At 34.1% G+C, this 17,043-nt stretch overlaps 2 protein-coding genes across 2 annotated transcripts; one reads left to right on the top strand and one right to left on the bottom strand.

Moving 5' to 3' along the window:
- Positions 1 to 1,496: 1,496 nt before the first annotated feature.
- Positions 1,497 to 3,431, top strand: LOC144556034 (auxin-responsive protein IAA13-like). The gene is made up of 5 exons (XM_078304516.1): positions 1,497 to 1,966; positions 2,555 to 2,793; positions 2,884 to 2,965; positions 3,059 to 3,120; positions 3,211 to 3,431. The coding sequence occupies exons 1-5, from the start codon at positions 1,716 to 1,718 to the stop codon at positions 3,249 to 3,251; spliced, it is 675 nt and encodes a 224-aa protein (XP_078160642.1). The 5' UTR covers positions 1,497 to 1,715; the 3' UTR covers positions 3,252 to 3,431.
- Positions 3,432 to 7,138: 3,707 nt separating this feature from the next.
- Positions 7,139 to 10,037, bottom strand: LOC144555398 (Sec23/Sec24 protein transport family protein). Its single transcript, XM_078303711.1, has 2 exons — positions 9,371 to 10,037; positions 7,139 to 8,914 (listed from the first exon to the last, which is right to left on the bottom strand). The coding sequence occupies exons 1-2, from the start codon at positions 9,953 to 9,955 to the stop codon at positions 7,250 to 7,252; spliced, it is 2,250 nt and encodes a 749-aa protein (XP_078159837.1). The 5' UTR covers positions 9,956 to 10,037; the 3' UTR covers positions 7,139 to 7,249.
- Between the last annotated feature and the right edge of the window lie 7,006 nt (positions 10,038 to 17,043).

Below are 17,043 nucleotides of genomic sequence, written 5' to 3'. Positions count from 1 at the left end.
TTGCTAACCCAAACACACTCAAATACAGAATAACATTTCAAAATAGTCGCTAACATGAGTTAGCACTCTTATTTGTCTCACCCAAACGTACCAGCATGCAACACATAAGCAAGTAAAATCAAATTAAAATCAAATTAATCTTTGCAACACTCTTATTTTGATAATTAATCTTTACAATTGATTTAAAAAAATCAAATTAAAATCGAAAATTCAAAACAAATTTATAGGTATGTTGTTATACATATAGATAGTGTAATAATTGAATTTCTTACAATTTAAGTTTTGCTTGATGATACATCAAGGACCGTTAATTTTGAACATTGAAATTTCTAGTCACTTGATGTACAATGTAATATGCACTAAATTTTATCTTTTTTTTTTTTTATAGAAATGATATATGTAGAGATAATATATATAGCTAGATCATGGCCGTAATTTTAAATTTATTTTTTAAGATTGTCAAAATTATCAAATAAATAAAGAGTTGTCAAGTGATTTCCTCTTTATTGTAAAAGTAGGACATGATGCAACGCATAATTAAGCATGTAGCTAAAATAATTAAAAAAAAATTAAATATGAACCTTGACATTTTCTTCTTCTTTAAGTGTCTTACATTATAATAAAACATACCTCTTTTCATAAAATAAAATTCAGTATACTGTAAGTCTGAGTTTTTTTTTCTTACTAAACAGAAATTGTTTGTTGTACCTTTTTTAAAGGAATCTGTATCACCTCAGATATCTGAGGTGCAAGTCATAAATCTGAACCGTTCTTTTCATGTGGCACAAATCCCAAAGCAGACCCCCTATAGTCCCAACTGGCATGGCTCCGGATTGAGATCGGTTTAGACAGGATTAATCTGAACCGTTCATTTTTTTAAATTGTACCTCAAGTATCGGGGGGGACACATACTCTTTTTAAAGATCATAAATGGACTAGAATACACACACGCACACACATAGAGTAGAACTAGGGCGTTCTTAAGTTCACCGAGTCCCTTGGTGAACTCAAGTCTAAAACCCGTCAAATTGGCTTTAAATAATGAATTCGAACCGTTGAAACCCATCTACCTTATGAGTGATGCATCTACATATGAAAAATTTTAAGTATTCGAATTAATTTAGTATTAAGTCAAGCCGTAAAAAAACTTTCAAAAAATAAATGCATTAAAATTAATTTATTAACCTTCTAATTTTGACTGTTATACGAAATAAAATTAATTGGAATGTTTAAAATTTTCACTTGTAGACGCATCACTTATAAAATAGGCGGGTTTCAACTGTTCGGATTCGTCATTTGAAGCCGATTTGACAGGTTTTAGACTTGAGTTCACCAAGGAGCTTGGTGAACTTAAGAACACCCTAGTTCTACTCTCTCTCTCTCTATATATATATATCAGACACATACCAAATGATGCACACTTAAGTATACAGTACACAGCCACAATTGATCAGGCCGAAGGGAACATATGAGACCTAAGCATTAGACAAGTTCATATCTTCACCATAACTAACTGATGCATACATTTTCTATATATACCCACTTACTCTAATACCTATTGTTTGGTCTCTCTTCCTTTGCCTAGCTCTTTTGAAAGCAAACAAAGAGCATAGGAAATTAAGAGATCAGAAGAGAAGAAAATATATAAGAAAAAAGAGAGAGAAAAGGAGAGAAAATTGAAGAAAGGTGGCACTAATTTGCATTGTTTTTGAGTGATGACTGGTTTACGGTTGGAGGAGACCGAGCTCCGACTCGGGTTGCCAGGAGATGGAGATGCGGTCAAGAACTCGTGCAAGAGAGGATTTGAGGAGACAATAGATCTCAAACTAAAGTTGCCAACTATCGGAATGGAGGACGTGAAGAAAGAAGAGGAGATCACGACTATCAACCGATCTCCTAGCGTCAAAAATCTCGCTTCTGCTTCTGTCGTCGCCACTAGTGACCCCGAGAAGCCTAGAGCTCCCAAGTACATAATTCTTCCTCTAACTGTCTGTTCATATATATATCTATATTAATACTTTCTTTTACTTAGCCTCAATTATTAGTTTTAATTATGCTTGATGTTTATTATTTAAAAAATTATAAACAAAAATAAACTAATCTTCACATCGTTCCCGTCCTTCGGGGTTGGAACGGGGGATGCGAGGAGAGGTTTAGAAAGAGAGAAAGGTGATCCTTCGATCGTTACCCCGGACGTGGTAAAATAAATCCGGTGTTCATTACCAATAAAATAAAAAGATGATTGAATATTAGTTGCATAATTTATACAGTTTTAGGTGTAATTTTATAATTAGTTAAGAACTTCTTTTTCTTCTAAAACATATGAGGAGAATTTAAGAAGACAAGAGAACCTATATACTGAATATTTATCATCACATTCAACTGCCAAAAAAATAGAAGAAAAAAAAAACAATAAAATGGATAAATACTACTATATATAGTACAAAATTATTTGTCTATTGATCTATAATTTATATCATTGCATCTAGGCAGGGAAATTCATAATATAGCTAGCTAGTTGTAATTAACATATTGATCTTAATTAAATTAATAGGGCACAGGCAGTTGGTTGGCCACCCGTCCGATCATTCCGCAAGAACATCATGACCGTCCAGTCGGAGAAGAACAAAACGAAAGACGACGGAGAGAAATCTGCGAACAATAATAGCGCATCATTCGTGAAGGTTAGCATGGATGGCGCGCCGTACCTTCGCAAAATAGATCTGAAGATGTACAATAGCTACAAGGAACTCTCTGCTGCCTTAGAGAAGATGTTTAGTTCTTTCACTACTGGTAATTATTACAACATTTACAAGGCTTCTGCACTGTAAATTGTGATATTAATTTATTTGTTGCATTAATAATTTATTGTTTGATGTGAAGGTGGAAATAATGGCTCAGAGTATCTGCCAACCTATGAAGACAAGGATGGTGATTGGATGCTTGTTGGTGATGTCCCTTGGGGGTTAGTAATCAATTAAATAAATATATATTACACAATATTTGCTTCAATTAATATTAATCTATTTTTCTTTTCATTTTTTATGAATTTATCCAGGATGTTTGTTGATTCATGCAAGCGTTTACGGATAATGAAAGGATCCGAAGCCATTGGCCTCGGTTAGTATCTTTTCTTGCACTTAATTCTTACATTTTTTGTTTTTTACATTTTTTTTTTTTTAAATTTGCATATAATTTTTGTAAATGCAGCTGCACCAAAGGCAAAGGAGAAATGCAAGAACCATGCTTGAATTAATTGGCATGTAAGGGAGCAATGAATATTGAAAAATTAATGAGCTTGGCATAATGTTTTTATGTGAGTGTGTCAGGGTTTTGATTTAGACAATATGTTTATTGTTTTGTTAAAAAATTAAAAGTGTTGTGATATGTATCTGAATCAAGGTAAAAGAATAATTATGGTTGTCATGTTACATGTTTGTTTGTCTAGCTAGCAAAGCCTTTGATGTATTAATTAATTAATTGTTGGTGGTTTGTGTATTGCTATGATGCTTCCCTCTTATGCGTTGTTAGAACCGTACCTTAATTATTATTATTCCCTCGTTTTCTAGTATTATTACTATTATTAAATGGCATTATATTTTTCTAATTATTTGTGAGAATCTTGCAATTTTTTGACTGTTTCTTTATTTGATTATTGTATTGGATGCTTGATTTGTAGAATCAAGTGGGGGAAGCAACCCATGTGCATATCAATTGGAGCATGTGTATTATTATATACTCAACCCATCTGTCTATAATTATTAGTACCCTTTTTTTGATCTGATGAACCTTCTCGGACCTTGCTTTTATGGACTTCAATCAACCTAAAAATTGCAAGTTTTATTCTAGCTAGCATGCATGAACAAAGTTAATTTGCTATTTTGATCACATGCACATTTGAACTTTATCAGAGGATTTCTTATCTAATTAACAATTGTGAAGTCAAAAGATGGAAGAATATGTTTCAATACGAATCTGAAATATATATATATTTAAAAAAAAAAAAAAAAAAACCTCCCATGGTTAGCAAAAGATCAATTTTGGGTCTAGCAAATTAAATTGGGCCGTAAATTTTAGGGGTTTTAACCGACCTCTTGGATGAAATATGCTACCAAAAAGTTTCCTCCTCCTTTTATATATTTATGTATTCTCTTATATTTGTATTTTGTTTTGAAAAGAAATAACAAAGTATGTGTATTGTTTAGCACAGAAAACAGTAGGGTTCATACTACTGTTTTTTTTTTTTTTGAAGGTTGGCCTAGGCCAACAATATATTGATAAAAAAGTTTATGTACAATTCATTATACTGTTAGTCATCACATGAAAATCATAATCTTACTCTCTATATTGGGACCGTCCGAACTAAAACGAACGAGTTGGATCAGATTACGAGTGGCAATGAGCTGGCTTGTTATGAGTTGGATCTAGCTTGAACTTGTTATGAGCTGGCTTTTCTGAGTCATGAGTGAGCTGATTTTAGAGGTCTGAGCTGAAATCTCAGCTTGAAATTGTCACGAGCTAGACCGAGTTAGCTCATAACGAGCTGGCTCGTTGGGTTTGTTTGGATTTTGTTTTTAGAAGAAAATAAATTCTACATACTTTTTAGACCGAGCAAGACAGTATAAAATGCACACAAATTCACAAATTGAGCTTAGCCGAGCTTAGCCGAGCTAACAGTAACGAGCAAGTGACTCAGGTGCGAGTTACGATTGAGCCACGAGCTATGACCTTTTTTGTCCCCTAGATCGGATAAAGCTTTTAACATGATCTGGTGTGTTCGATGAAGATCAAACGGTTCAAAAAAATGAAAAGCAGAATTCTGAATTCCATGAAATAAATAAGAATTCCATGAAATAAATAACAAAGGAAACGAATCCTTTAGGACCACAAGTTGATTAAGGACTAGCTAGCAACTCTTTTTTTTTTCCATAATGAGTTGTTGTAAACCAAACATATACAGTTTGACATTGTGTTTTGAAAACAGTAAATAACCTTGAGTTACTGTTGCTACAGTCACCATTGTTGATGTCATATATAAGGAGATATATAAATGGACAATGATGGATCCTTCTTTTTGTTTGGAATCTGATTTGTATCTGTATAATGTTATCCAAATAATCATCTTGTCCAAGTTGCCAACCATTATAGGGGACCACATGTTGCGGCTCAAATAACAATATGAAAAAAAAAAAATGTAAGTGAAAAAAAAATTGGGTTTGGATTTGAACTATTATGGTGAAATATACAAATACAAATTGGGTTTCACAGCATGCACACAAATATGTGTGCATAATGTTTTGGATGTTTTATTTTCACACTCACAATGACAAATGAATTATTTGCGTTCAATTTGGTAAGGTCAAAATTTCGTAATTTGAAAATAATTCGGGTATAATTCAGGAATGATTCGGAATTATTCAGATCAGAGATCTCAGTACTGCAAGAGAGCAGAAACAAAAAAAAAATGTTATGGGAAAAAATCGGGAAAGATTCACAGATAATTCATAAAATTCAGAAAAAATTCATAAATTCAGGAAAAATTTGGGAAAAATTATTCGGATTTAGTTCGGTTAAAGGTCAGTCAACCGAATAATTCGGTGTTCATTCAACATCACAAAAAAAAAACAAATTATTCAAATTTAATTCGCAAATCTTGTGACTATGTTCACACCAGATATTTGACTCTCTAAATGATACACAGAAAACAGCAGCAGGAGGGAGGAAACTAATATCTTCGAAGAACTTGGCAGTAGATCATTTAATGCTAAGCATGGAGAAAGAAAGGGGGCATGATTTATTGATTTATTGATTTATGATTAAGGCAGCACTGCACAACTGCTGCCAAACAGAACAGACCAGTTCAATCCTCTTCTCTGTCATTTTCACTGTGCAACACATGATTGATTCACTTGCCGACTTAGCGCTCCCATACTCCCATCCCATTCATAATCAATTTAATTAAATATAATATAAGATGATAAATTAATGAATTAATAATATTGGTTGTAGATGAACTCTGTTTTTCATTGCAATCAATTAAGCTCTTTTTTCTTTTTTTACATTTTTCTCTCTCTTCTTAAATGACAAAATATGAAAATAGTAACAGAATATCTAATCTAGAGGTAAGCATAAAATATCTAACGGAAAAGTCGCCAGTGAAAACATAACATGGAACTAATGTTTTTAAATGCGGTTTTTAAATGCGTATGTAAAAGGTCACTGTATATATAGATTTTCATGTGAGATTTTTATACGAACTTATATATGCATATTTTAAAATAAAAATTCATATACATAAGTATGCAGTAATATGTGGTATTATACAAACAGGTATGTGGTAATATATGACTACATATGCGGAAGCGCATATATGAATTGCATAAGAATTTCTCATATGCGGTCACATAAACTGCATTTTACTACACTAAATAGAACTATAGGAGTTGAATTTTAGGATTATAAATTTATTTTGATTTAGATCCAATAAGGTAATTTTAGTGCAATTTTAAGGCTATATAGGAGGATTTGTAGGAAGGTTTTTCTTGTTTTATTTAAATTTAAACTTGTAATTCCTTTTAACTTTATACAAAAATGGCCTAAGGATTTTTAAATTTATTTTGATTGTAGGGTTTTGCTGTAGTTGATTAGGATATTTTGTACAATGGAATTCCACTTTCATTGGTTATTGTATAAACTAATGGTTTAAATAGCAATTATAGTGGTATAGTGGGACGGTTAAAAAAAAAATAAGCGATTACACTATAGCACCGATAGCTTGCTATATATCACCCATAACGCCATAGCTTTTAGAGTCCAAAAAAGTTATAACGCAGTTAAAGCTAGCTATTTAGAATACTAGTATAAACTGTTTTGTTTCTATATGAAACAGGTAGGGTTACCATTTTGTAATAAAAAAAAAATCTCGAAAGAAAAAAAAATCAACAATTCAAATCGCCAGTTATTTTTCCAATTTTATATCAACTCCTATTGCAAATCCAGTTCAACAATCGGAGTTTCCCAGTCAACAAAATGTTTCCTTTTATAGTAAGTAGATAAAAAGGTTGTTCAAAGCAAACCTCTCTTCCTACTAAACTTACAAAACTGAAATCCTAGTTACTAGTCTAAACACCTAAATGAAGACCAATAAAATAATAACATAAAATGGAACCTCATATACAATAATCCACCAAAATTTTGAACAAAACTGCACAACACAATAGGCGATTAATGACTTTTTTATAGTTAAAATTCACCCCTGCACAGCCAACTCCTGCAAGTGTTCAATAAAAAATTGCAAGCTGATGTCGTCGGTGAAAATTACCTCGGACCCATCCGTCAGCCGAGTTTTCTGAGTAACTGATGGGTTCAGTCTGGCTAGCAAAAACCTTGCTTGGCTCCCATACTGGTCGCACTTTATAAGCCTGGGTGGTGGGACCCGATCTGCCACCAGTGACTCCACATCTGCCTCAGGTGCTTCTAGAAGTTTCTGGAAGTTCTCGTGAGCAGGGTCATTCTCATATCCCATTTTCCTCCAATGTGCAATCTTTGACCCATAGTGGATCACTACATGGAAGTACGAGTCAAAGAGGAGAATTACATCTGGCGAAACTGAACTAATGTCAAGTAAAACAGGTATAGGCGGCCCATCGAATGAGTACTGAAACAAAGTCGGCTGGATCATGATAAGCGACCCAACCACACCTTCTCGATTGAGCATCAATCGAAAGAAAGCAGTCTCATCGGGAGAGCTATTGAAGACATCTATGAACTGGGACCTACGAAAATAGTACATGAATTGCGGATAGAGAGAGAAATTTGTGGAGAGACGAAAAGTGGAGGGGTCTTCAGGTGCATAGTCCCCAAATTTCGCTGTGAAACGAATTAGCATTTTGTCAAGCCATCTGATTACGTCGCGTACAAAGTACTCCTCAGCCCGGCGGATTGCCAGCCTAGCAACCACAGCCGCAGCAGCCTCCTGGTCAAACCCTGACGTTATCTCGGGGGAGCGGGGAGAGGCCCACCGCCTTGCAGCTGTGGTAACCCTCATATGGAATCCACCATCCCCATGTCGATATTTAGTCTTGAACTGCACAAAAAAGACAGTAGGTTGCTCGGCATTTTTCTCATGGCCGCTCACTTCAAACAAAAATGCGATGCACGTTTTAGGTGTGATGGCACTTGTTTTCCATGAGTAGGTCCCACCTTCTCCAATTTCCTTCTCACTAACTAGTTTATTTTTTACTCGACGGGAGATGCAGGGTCCAAGGGCCCCGCATATTTTGACCTCCTTTGATGTGACCACATCAATGGTTGCATCAAGATTCATGCCAAGGTGGCCGTTTTCCCCTGGTTTGAAAATGTGATTCAGGCATTTCTTAAATTGGTTGGACTCAAATGACTCGGCCAGTACCATGATCCCGCCTGATGTCTCCACAGGGTACCTCAACTCGGCAGCACCAACTTGGTCGAGAGAGGATGCAAATAAGTCGAGTACGATTGATTTGTCAGATAGTCTATGTGCCAGTTTCTTGTAGAAATTCTCAGCCTTCTCAGCTAGAGGTGCATTGCCGTTGATGAGGTCACGGTGGGACCGAATTTGTTTGGATATATCTGTATCAGCAACCTTGCCTGGCCCACTTGTGGCAGGGCCTGATGTGAACACCATTACACGGGCACCGATATGGTCAGGTAGAGAACCTTCTAGAAGGGCCACAGCAGCAGAGATGGCTGCACCAGTGGCACGTAAATGGCGGCTACCCCGCTGATGGTCCCGCATGGAGGACAGATCTTCTATGACGGTTGTAATATTGAACTCACATTCTGAGAAAGGTAGGAGAAAGTTTTGATTTTGCAAGTTCATTGGAGTTCCAAATTTTGAGTGTGAGAGTTGAGGTATGCCCATAAACTCTTTCATCTGACATCAAAAAAATTCCAAATTATGCCATTTAATTTATAGTCTAATTACACTTCTCTGTATAGATTTTCATTGCTTGCTAAAGCAGATTATGGGAACTGGGAATCCACACATGTTTTTCTCTTAACATATTGTTACTGGAAAATAGCAAAATAACAAGTACAAATATTCATTGGGATTCTAAAGTTACATCGTTCATGTATTTGTATGCCTGATAAGGAGAGAGTTCAAGCATTCACCATCCAAAATTTGTACCAGAGGATACTGGTATTGCCACCTATATGAAATTTGCTTTCATATACCCCTGATTGGACTCTATTAATCCCTAATTAAGAGTCATTTTTTTTACAATTGACTAACAGTTGGAGCACATTCTACAGAGATACACTCTCTGGTGCAATTGTACCTGAAATTTAACCTTGTTCCTTGAAAATAAAATTCAAAAGAGAAGATCACCTTATCTGACGAGAGATCTCTTTCACCATGCAGAACCAAAACCCTAGAACAATCAGTACATGTGAGATCATGCACCCAGACCATGGATCCAAATGAAACCAAACCCACCATGGCTTTCTCCGGCAACTGAGCAAGCACATGTAACATCTCATTTTTTAAAAACCTAAGTTCTTCTTCCTCAGTGCACACATCAATGATGAACACAAACCCCACCCCCATAGCATTAGGGTTAGAATTTGAAGGCAGTATGTACTCCACTGAGCAATAGGTCGGGAATAGCTCCGCTGGTAGATTGTTCTCTCCTATACCATGATAGGACCTAGGAAAAGGATTTCTACAAGCGCAAAAGGGACAGTGCCACGTGGCACTTCGATAATCGACCCGCGCGAATGGGTTTATGGCCGCCTGACACGTGGTGCACAGTAGAGGGTCATACGGGAGCAAAGGGAGGTCCGACGTGACGGCGAGAGGGGTGGCCATGACGGAAGTAGGGACGACAAGCGCCGCCGCGTCGGAGCGAGAGGAGGGCCAAGCATGCCAAGGCCAGCGCAGGCCCTCCACCGCCTCGAGCTCAGCGAAATCCATGGAGAGATGGAGATTGCGTTAGGGTTTGGGATGGTGAGGCATCGGGAGAGAGTGGAGACTGAGATCGCGTGCTATCGATTGAATTCGTATCCTCTGCATTAACTCAAAAGGGAACCTTTTGAGTTAATGAATCTTAACCATCCGAAATATTTTAAGATTCGTGTAGACTAAATCCGCACTAATATTCAAGAACCCCTATATCATAAGCAGGATCAGATTGGCTCCGTTTAAAATTAAACGGTTGATATTCATTAACTTAAAAGATTCCTTTTTAAGTTAATGCAAAGGATACGTGTTGCGATCGAGGTACCTTCCTCTAGTGGTTTGACAATACACGTCGGGGGTATACCTGGACCGGTTCGCTTATGCCCGCTGCCCAGGTATGCACGGGTACACGGGTACGGGTATAAGAAGGGCCGGACTCGGTTTTTCGGGCAAAAATCCGTTGGTACCCGGACCGGAATGTACCCGTACCCGCCATACCCGTGCCCTTCTTACTAGGTTAGATTTATTATTGTAACGATATGAAAAATACATATATGAAATGAATCTATGAAAATGATATACGCAAGTCTTAGAGAATTTTCTTTGTAAAAAAAAAATTATGCAGATTGGAACAAAATAAATTAACTAGCTTGTATTCTAGATAGATCATTAACTTAATCAAATTTAAATTAATTATAGTCAATTGGATCATCTAAAAAGTTTAAATATTTGATTAAAATAAATCATATAAAAATAAATCTGAAATTTTTTTTAATGTGAGATATTTAGATATTTATAGATATGTATAAAAATTGAAATTAATAAAATGTGCTTACAATAATAATTTGTGAATTAGAGATTAAACTAATTAAATAAACTCGAATGGCACATGGAGCACATGTATAACTCCTCTCTAAACCTCATCTTTCCTCCCTATCTCTCTCTTCATCTTGATTTTCACATTCTCTCTCTAATTGCTCACTCTCTCTTTGCGTGGCAATTTCTCATCATGCCAACGTTGCTAAGCATCAGGTGATCAATGAGCTGCTTACTTTTCTTGCTGCACCTTAAGATATATCTCTCTTTCATACGGCAATCGGCAATGTAGATAATATATGCATTATTGTATTCTATTTTCTCTCTCCGTTATGTAACGTTGATGTTCATTTTGAACCTGAGTTTGAATTTTAGATAGTGAGGGTTAAGTTTTGTAAAGCATGTGGTTTATCGATAACTGGGGTGTTGATGATTGTTGGCATAGACGCGCGCATGCATGTCAATTCCTTTATTTCTCTTCTTCCCTCTCTCTTGATTACACCGAGGCTCATGGTATGAAATATTTTCATATCTCTTAAGTTTCTTTAATAGGAAGAAGTTACAAATGATTTTGTTCCTCTATTCTGTTTGTACCATCCCTTGATTTAGTTTAATATTTGGTGTGCATGAATGTGTATGTGCATGCATGTCTTTTACATGATTATAGATAATTAGAAAAGGACAAAAGGCATATATTTACAAAATCATATATATATAGTAGACCTTTTACTCATATTTATGCTTAATTGATGGTTGCATTAATATATACTATGGATATTGTCTAAAGTTATTTCATATATACTAATCATGTGGGGTAAAGTGTAATATATGTTCACTAGTATGATTATGTTAGAATCTGAGTATCATTTATAATAATGAATTGATAAACTTATATAACATAAGCTTTCAATGAATTTGTTAAGTCCTTTTCTTGTGCTAATTAGTACATACTGGTAAATATATGTATCTAATTAAGATCTTACTTTCTAAGAGGACTTAATTAGGAATAAAGTTAAAGGGATGTGTGAGTTAGATTTGGAGTCTTGCTCTAAACCTGTAGATGGGCATGATTGAAAGAAATATTTCTATTTAGAAAATGAGCATGAATTTTAGTATATATATATGAGTTCCTAGTACTTCCTTTTAGTATATATGATCCAAGTATATATGAACTTCTAATAATAATGATTGAAAGTTGTGAGAAACTTTATGAGTATATTAAAGAAACAAAATGGATAGTTTAACCTCAAATTAAAAGAAACTTGTATCAGTGGATGTTAGCCCTTGTTACACATATATATCAAATTGTTTCAAAATAGAAAGAAAAGGCATAGCCCAATACAACTGAAACTGAATTACAGGTAAGTCCGTTGACTGTCATGTTGATATTGTTTATCGATTGCTTGATTCTTATTGTAAATGATTGATGGAGACCACAGTGACTGAATTGAATGAATATGAAATACTGTAATCCTTGAACCTCCATATAGTGGAGAAAAATGATTAATATATCGTAAAGTCTAGCTAGCTACTAGACTTTACTCCAGGATCCTTATGCGCATATGGTGAATGGCCCCAACTAAATCCAGTACCGGTTGGATAGGGGATATTGAATAAATGTGAATTGTGAGTGTAAGACTAATGAACTGTGGTAACTGTCTTATCATTGATTTTCTTTCCGATAATGACAGTATTGTGATATTGATTTCGTATTGTTTCCGTTAATTAGGTGTCAAGATAGTTAGAACGGTATAACCGTATAAGCCCTGACACGATAGATACATGTTATAATATCTATTAGTGTTACCATACTAGAAATTGTAAAGTTAAGAAACCAAACGTTACCAGACTTAGTGGTTGTAAAGATTAGGTCCCAAACATTACCAGACTTAAAGTATTAAAAGATTTTGACCCAAACCATTTATTCTAATAAGATTCTTAGAGTTCTGATTTATTTATGTAAGTTTTGTTGTTCAATTGGATACTATTATTGAGCATTTGCATTCGTCATTATGAAATGAACTGTTTGTTTCTCGTGCGGTGTGATGTAGATTATTACAATACAAGTAATAAATCCTAGTTGATACTCAATTCGGTTGCAAGTGTACAACCTTGTCAAGTAGTACTTAGGGATCGTCTCCACAGGGACAAGTTCGAATATTAACTCTAACCTAACAATTTAATTTAGTAAAAGAAAGTAAAAAGGTTTTGTGTTTGTTCAAGTGGTTTGGTTTCGATTAAAATGAATTAAACTAAAGTCTTTAAAGCAAAATTAGGTTTTTAACAAGAATGAGAAATTAGGGTTTCTTAGGGTTCCTCTCCACTAATGTCATGACTAATTGGTTTATTAAATTTGTTCTTTTAATTATGAAGGCACAGTTGGATGTTGTAGGTACAAAGTGATATCTCTATATTAATACCATCTTTAAATTAGAATAAACGTCACCTCTCGGTACTTGGCTACCCTAATCTAAAGTCATTAAGTTCTTACTGTCCCAATTGATCTAGAAAACCATCTTTCACCTCTCGGTACTTTGCACAATTTTCTAAACTATTAGGTAAAGCCCGTATAAGACAAGCGTCACCTCTCGGTACTTAGCCTATCAAATACCCTATTCCTTATGGTCTGGACCTAATATTCAATTTCTCAATTGTAAATACCAAATCCTAGGATTTCATGCAATTTCGATTAAGTCATCACAATCAATTAAAATAAAGAATAGATCATAACAAAGAACAAGAATATATAAAATAAAACCAACTAAATCATAACAAAAGTTTCAAGTACAGCCCTAATCAACCCTAGAAAAGCCCTTAGCCAATCATGGCTAAGACACAAATGAAATCAAAAGAATAAAAGAGTTTCAAAGGAAATAAAATAATAAAACCGATTGATCAATGATCTCTTCTTCCTTTTTCTCTCTCTTCTTGCTTTTCCTTGTTTTTCCTTGTTTAATCCTAAAAATTCTGCCTAAAAAACGTACTTAATCTGTTCTACAGGTCCCCTTTTATAACCCCTTGTAAAACCTAGAAATAACTAACTAAAAATAGCAAATTCGGGCTCTGAACCGACCTAATTGCGGGCCGCAATGAATGGAGGCAGTTAACAGACTGCGCAGAAAAATCTGAAGAGGTCATTGCGGGCCGCAATAAAAGTCCTTGCAGGCTGCAATAAAGGTCCTTGCGGGCAGCAATAAAGGTCCTGCGGGCCGCAATAAAAGTTCGAAAAATGTTGTCTGGAAGCTAGCTCTGTCTGATAATGTTGCGGCCCACAATAACTTCATTTTGGTCCGCAATAAATGTGAAAGATGCTCCAAATTTCGTGTTGACTTGCTACAGATCACCCGTTTTGCTCCGTTAAGCTCCAAGCACTTGATTACCTGCAAAATAAACATAACTAGGGAAGTAACTTGAACTTTTGGACATTTCTAACCTAATCAAACCTAATTTAATCAAAACTTGGCTTAATTTACATAACAAACCCTAGGTTTCAATAGATACAATTTCGGCTTATCACGGTGATTTCATTCTGAATATGGATTTCCTTCGAATCCAATAATCTGAGTGGCAATCAGCACTGAGAAATAATTTATTATTTCTCACTCGTTTCCCCTTGTGGGTTACAGGTTTATTATACGAAGATAAAGAGCGCTTCCGGGTAATATTTGACAGCAGGGCCACTTAAAGGTATGAGATTTGAGTTTATTATATCTTACAGGGTGCAGAGAATATATCTCTAGCATTATCCACTATAAAATGTCAGATAATTATTGTAAATAAATTGGGATGTGGCAAAAATAATGGATGTTATTGGCAATGCATAAAAAGATCCATGTCTTATGTTATGTTAATTGAATGGTAAATAGATACAGTAGGATTGTCGCATCTCCGGATCGGGGGTGTGACAGTAACAGCATTTCAAGAGAACATATATAATGTCTTGCATTGGAGTAGAACTAGCGTGTTCTTAAGTTTACTAAGTCTCTTGGTGAATCTCAGTGTATTGGAAAGGTGGCTAAGTCACTCCTATAATTTTAAAATTTTAGTTATATATATTGAAATTTAATTAAATTTTATTTTTTTAAAACTTTCTAAAATAGTCCAGTCCCTCTCAATAATAATCAAATGTATACTTATAGTTTAATTGTTAGAGCTTTATCTTGTAGATGAGAGGTCTGAGATTCAAATCACACTCACTATGATACATTTTAAATGTTTAACATATATGTATTTTATGTTAGCAATTGATGAGCAATTGCCAGCTCTCTCTCTTTTCCTTGGGCCATAGGTGATAGGTTAGATACCCTTGTCGAATCAATCCAGACCTCTTTTGATCGTCAGCTGATACTCTTCCTAGCTATTGTTAATTAATTATTCTCGCAATCATCCAAAAGGTCAACTGTTGGCCGTTGGGAAATAAATCTGCCGTTCCTAGTAAATTTCCCCCCCAAGCACACCCTGCCGTTCCTAGAATTTTTTTTTTTTTTTTTTTTGCATATTTATGCACTCATTAGCTTGATGCTTGTATAAATTTATTATTAGCTATATTCTTGCTGTAATCAGGGGCGGAACTAGAAGATCTCGATAGAGGAGTCTAAAATTAAAATGCACAAATTGTGGGTAGTGAAAATTGAACCTGAGCTCTCCACAATAACATCATAAGCTCTTATCACTAGACTACAAGTAGACATGTGTTAATTTATGAGGGAGCTGTACTATATAAAATGTTCCAAAAAAGTAAAATTAAATTAAATTTTAGTATATGTAACTAAAATTTTAAAATTATAGGGGTGGCTTAGCCACTTTTTGAATGACTTTAGATCTGCCCCTGGCTGTAATTACTTATTTTAAAAATTATTGTTATGAGTATAACAAATAATAAATACAGTAGTATATATCCACTAAATTATATTATATAATAACTAATTATCAATATTATCTAAAGTCTCATAGAGCAATAAATAACACCAAATTAATTAAGAAATTATAATATTCATATTGAACCAATATAAAATTCAAATTCCTATTCAAAATATCCATAGTAATATCATAAACTAATTATTATTTTTCTATTCAAAATAACCTAAGCATCATACATAAACTATCTATATTTTTCTATTTAGAAGCAAAAACAATTGGTCCTTAAAAGAAATTTTCAATTTGGACCTTGAAATAAAAATTCATGTAACATAGTGTATGTTATTTGTGTTACACGCTATGCGCTATAGCAGACTGCTATTTCAGCTGCTATTACTGCTATAGCAGTCATAGCTGAAATAACATTTTTATTTTATAATTTAGCGTTTAAGATTAAAAAATACTATAAAACCGCTATTTAGAACAATGCTTTATATAAACTACGAGATGTACACTCCAAGAGTCAAATAGAATTCTACCGTGCATCAAAAATTTTATGCACACAAATGCCTAACATTTATGTATTTTATGTTAGCGATTGATGACTAATAAAATATAATTAGCAATTGTCAACTCTCTTAAATGACATTAGCAATTGCCAGCTCTCTTAAATGACATCAATCAATTAAAAAATTTCTTAAATGACATTTAGAAAATATAAAGAAATTACGATCAATCTGAAAGATAATACAACTTGCATGTGATGAGTAAGTGCCTAATTAAATTTAAACTTCTATATGTAAAAAAACATCAGAAAGATGTATAGAATCATAAAATGACAAATTATTTGATTGGAGTACTGATAATGAAATTTTATCTTTTAATCATAATAAAGATATCTATGTGCTTAATATACGAATTGAGATATCGTTCTCTAGAAATTTTACTTTGAACTTTATTTTTAAAAATTGTCAAAGTTGTCAACTTTAATCATACACTTCCATGTTCAAGTACTCCAAAATATTCCAAGACCAATGTGAACCTAATTATTCACTTGATTGATCTTCGTAAATAATACACATCACTAACTTGTTAAATGAATCATTTGTTTTCAAAAACTAATCAATTAGAAGACAGAATACTTTTCTTACACATATTATATATTTCATTTTAAATAAAGAGTAAAATGCAAATTTTATAAATATAAAATTAGTAAGTTTGTGAGTTTTTGAAATTATAAATAGGTATAAATTTAGGGTTGCACAAAAAGTTTGTAGTTCGTGATTCTATTTGAGTTTGATTCGGAAAAAGTTCGTAATTAGTTCGTTCTGAAACAAATCAAATCAGTTCGGTTCAAATCTTATTCAAACTCAAACTGGATATAGTTCGTTCGAAATTGGCTCGTGAACTATTTAGATTCAAATCTCAAA

Source organism: Carex rostrata, chromosome 6 (assembly GCF_964058835.1).
Source record: "Carex rostrata chromosome 6, lpCarRost1.2, whole genome shotgun sequence".
Lineage (NCBI taxonomy): Eukaryota > Viridiplantae > Streptophyta > Magnoliopsida > Poales > Cyperaceae > Carex > Carex rostrata.
This window is presented reverse-complemented; position numbering and strand designations above follow the sequence as displayed.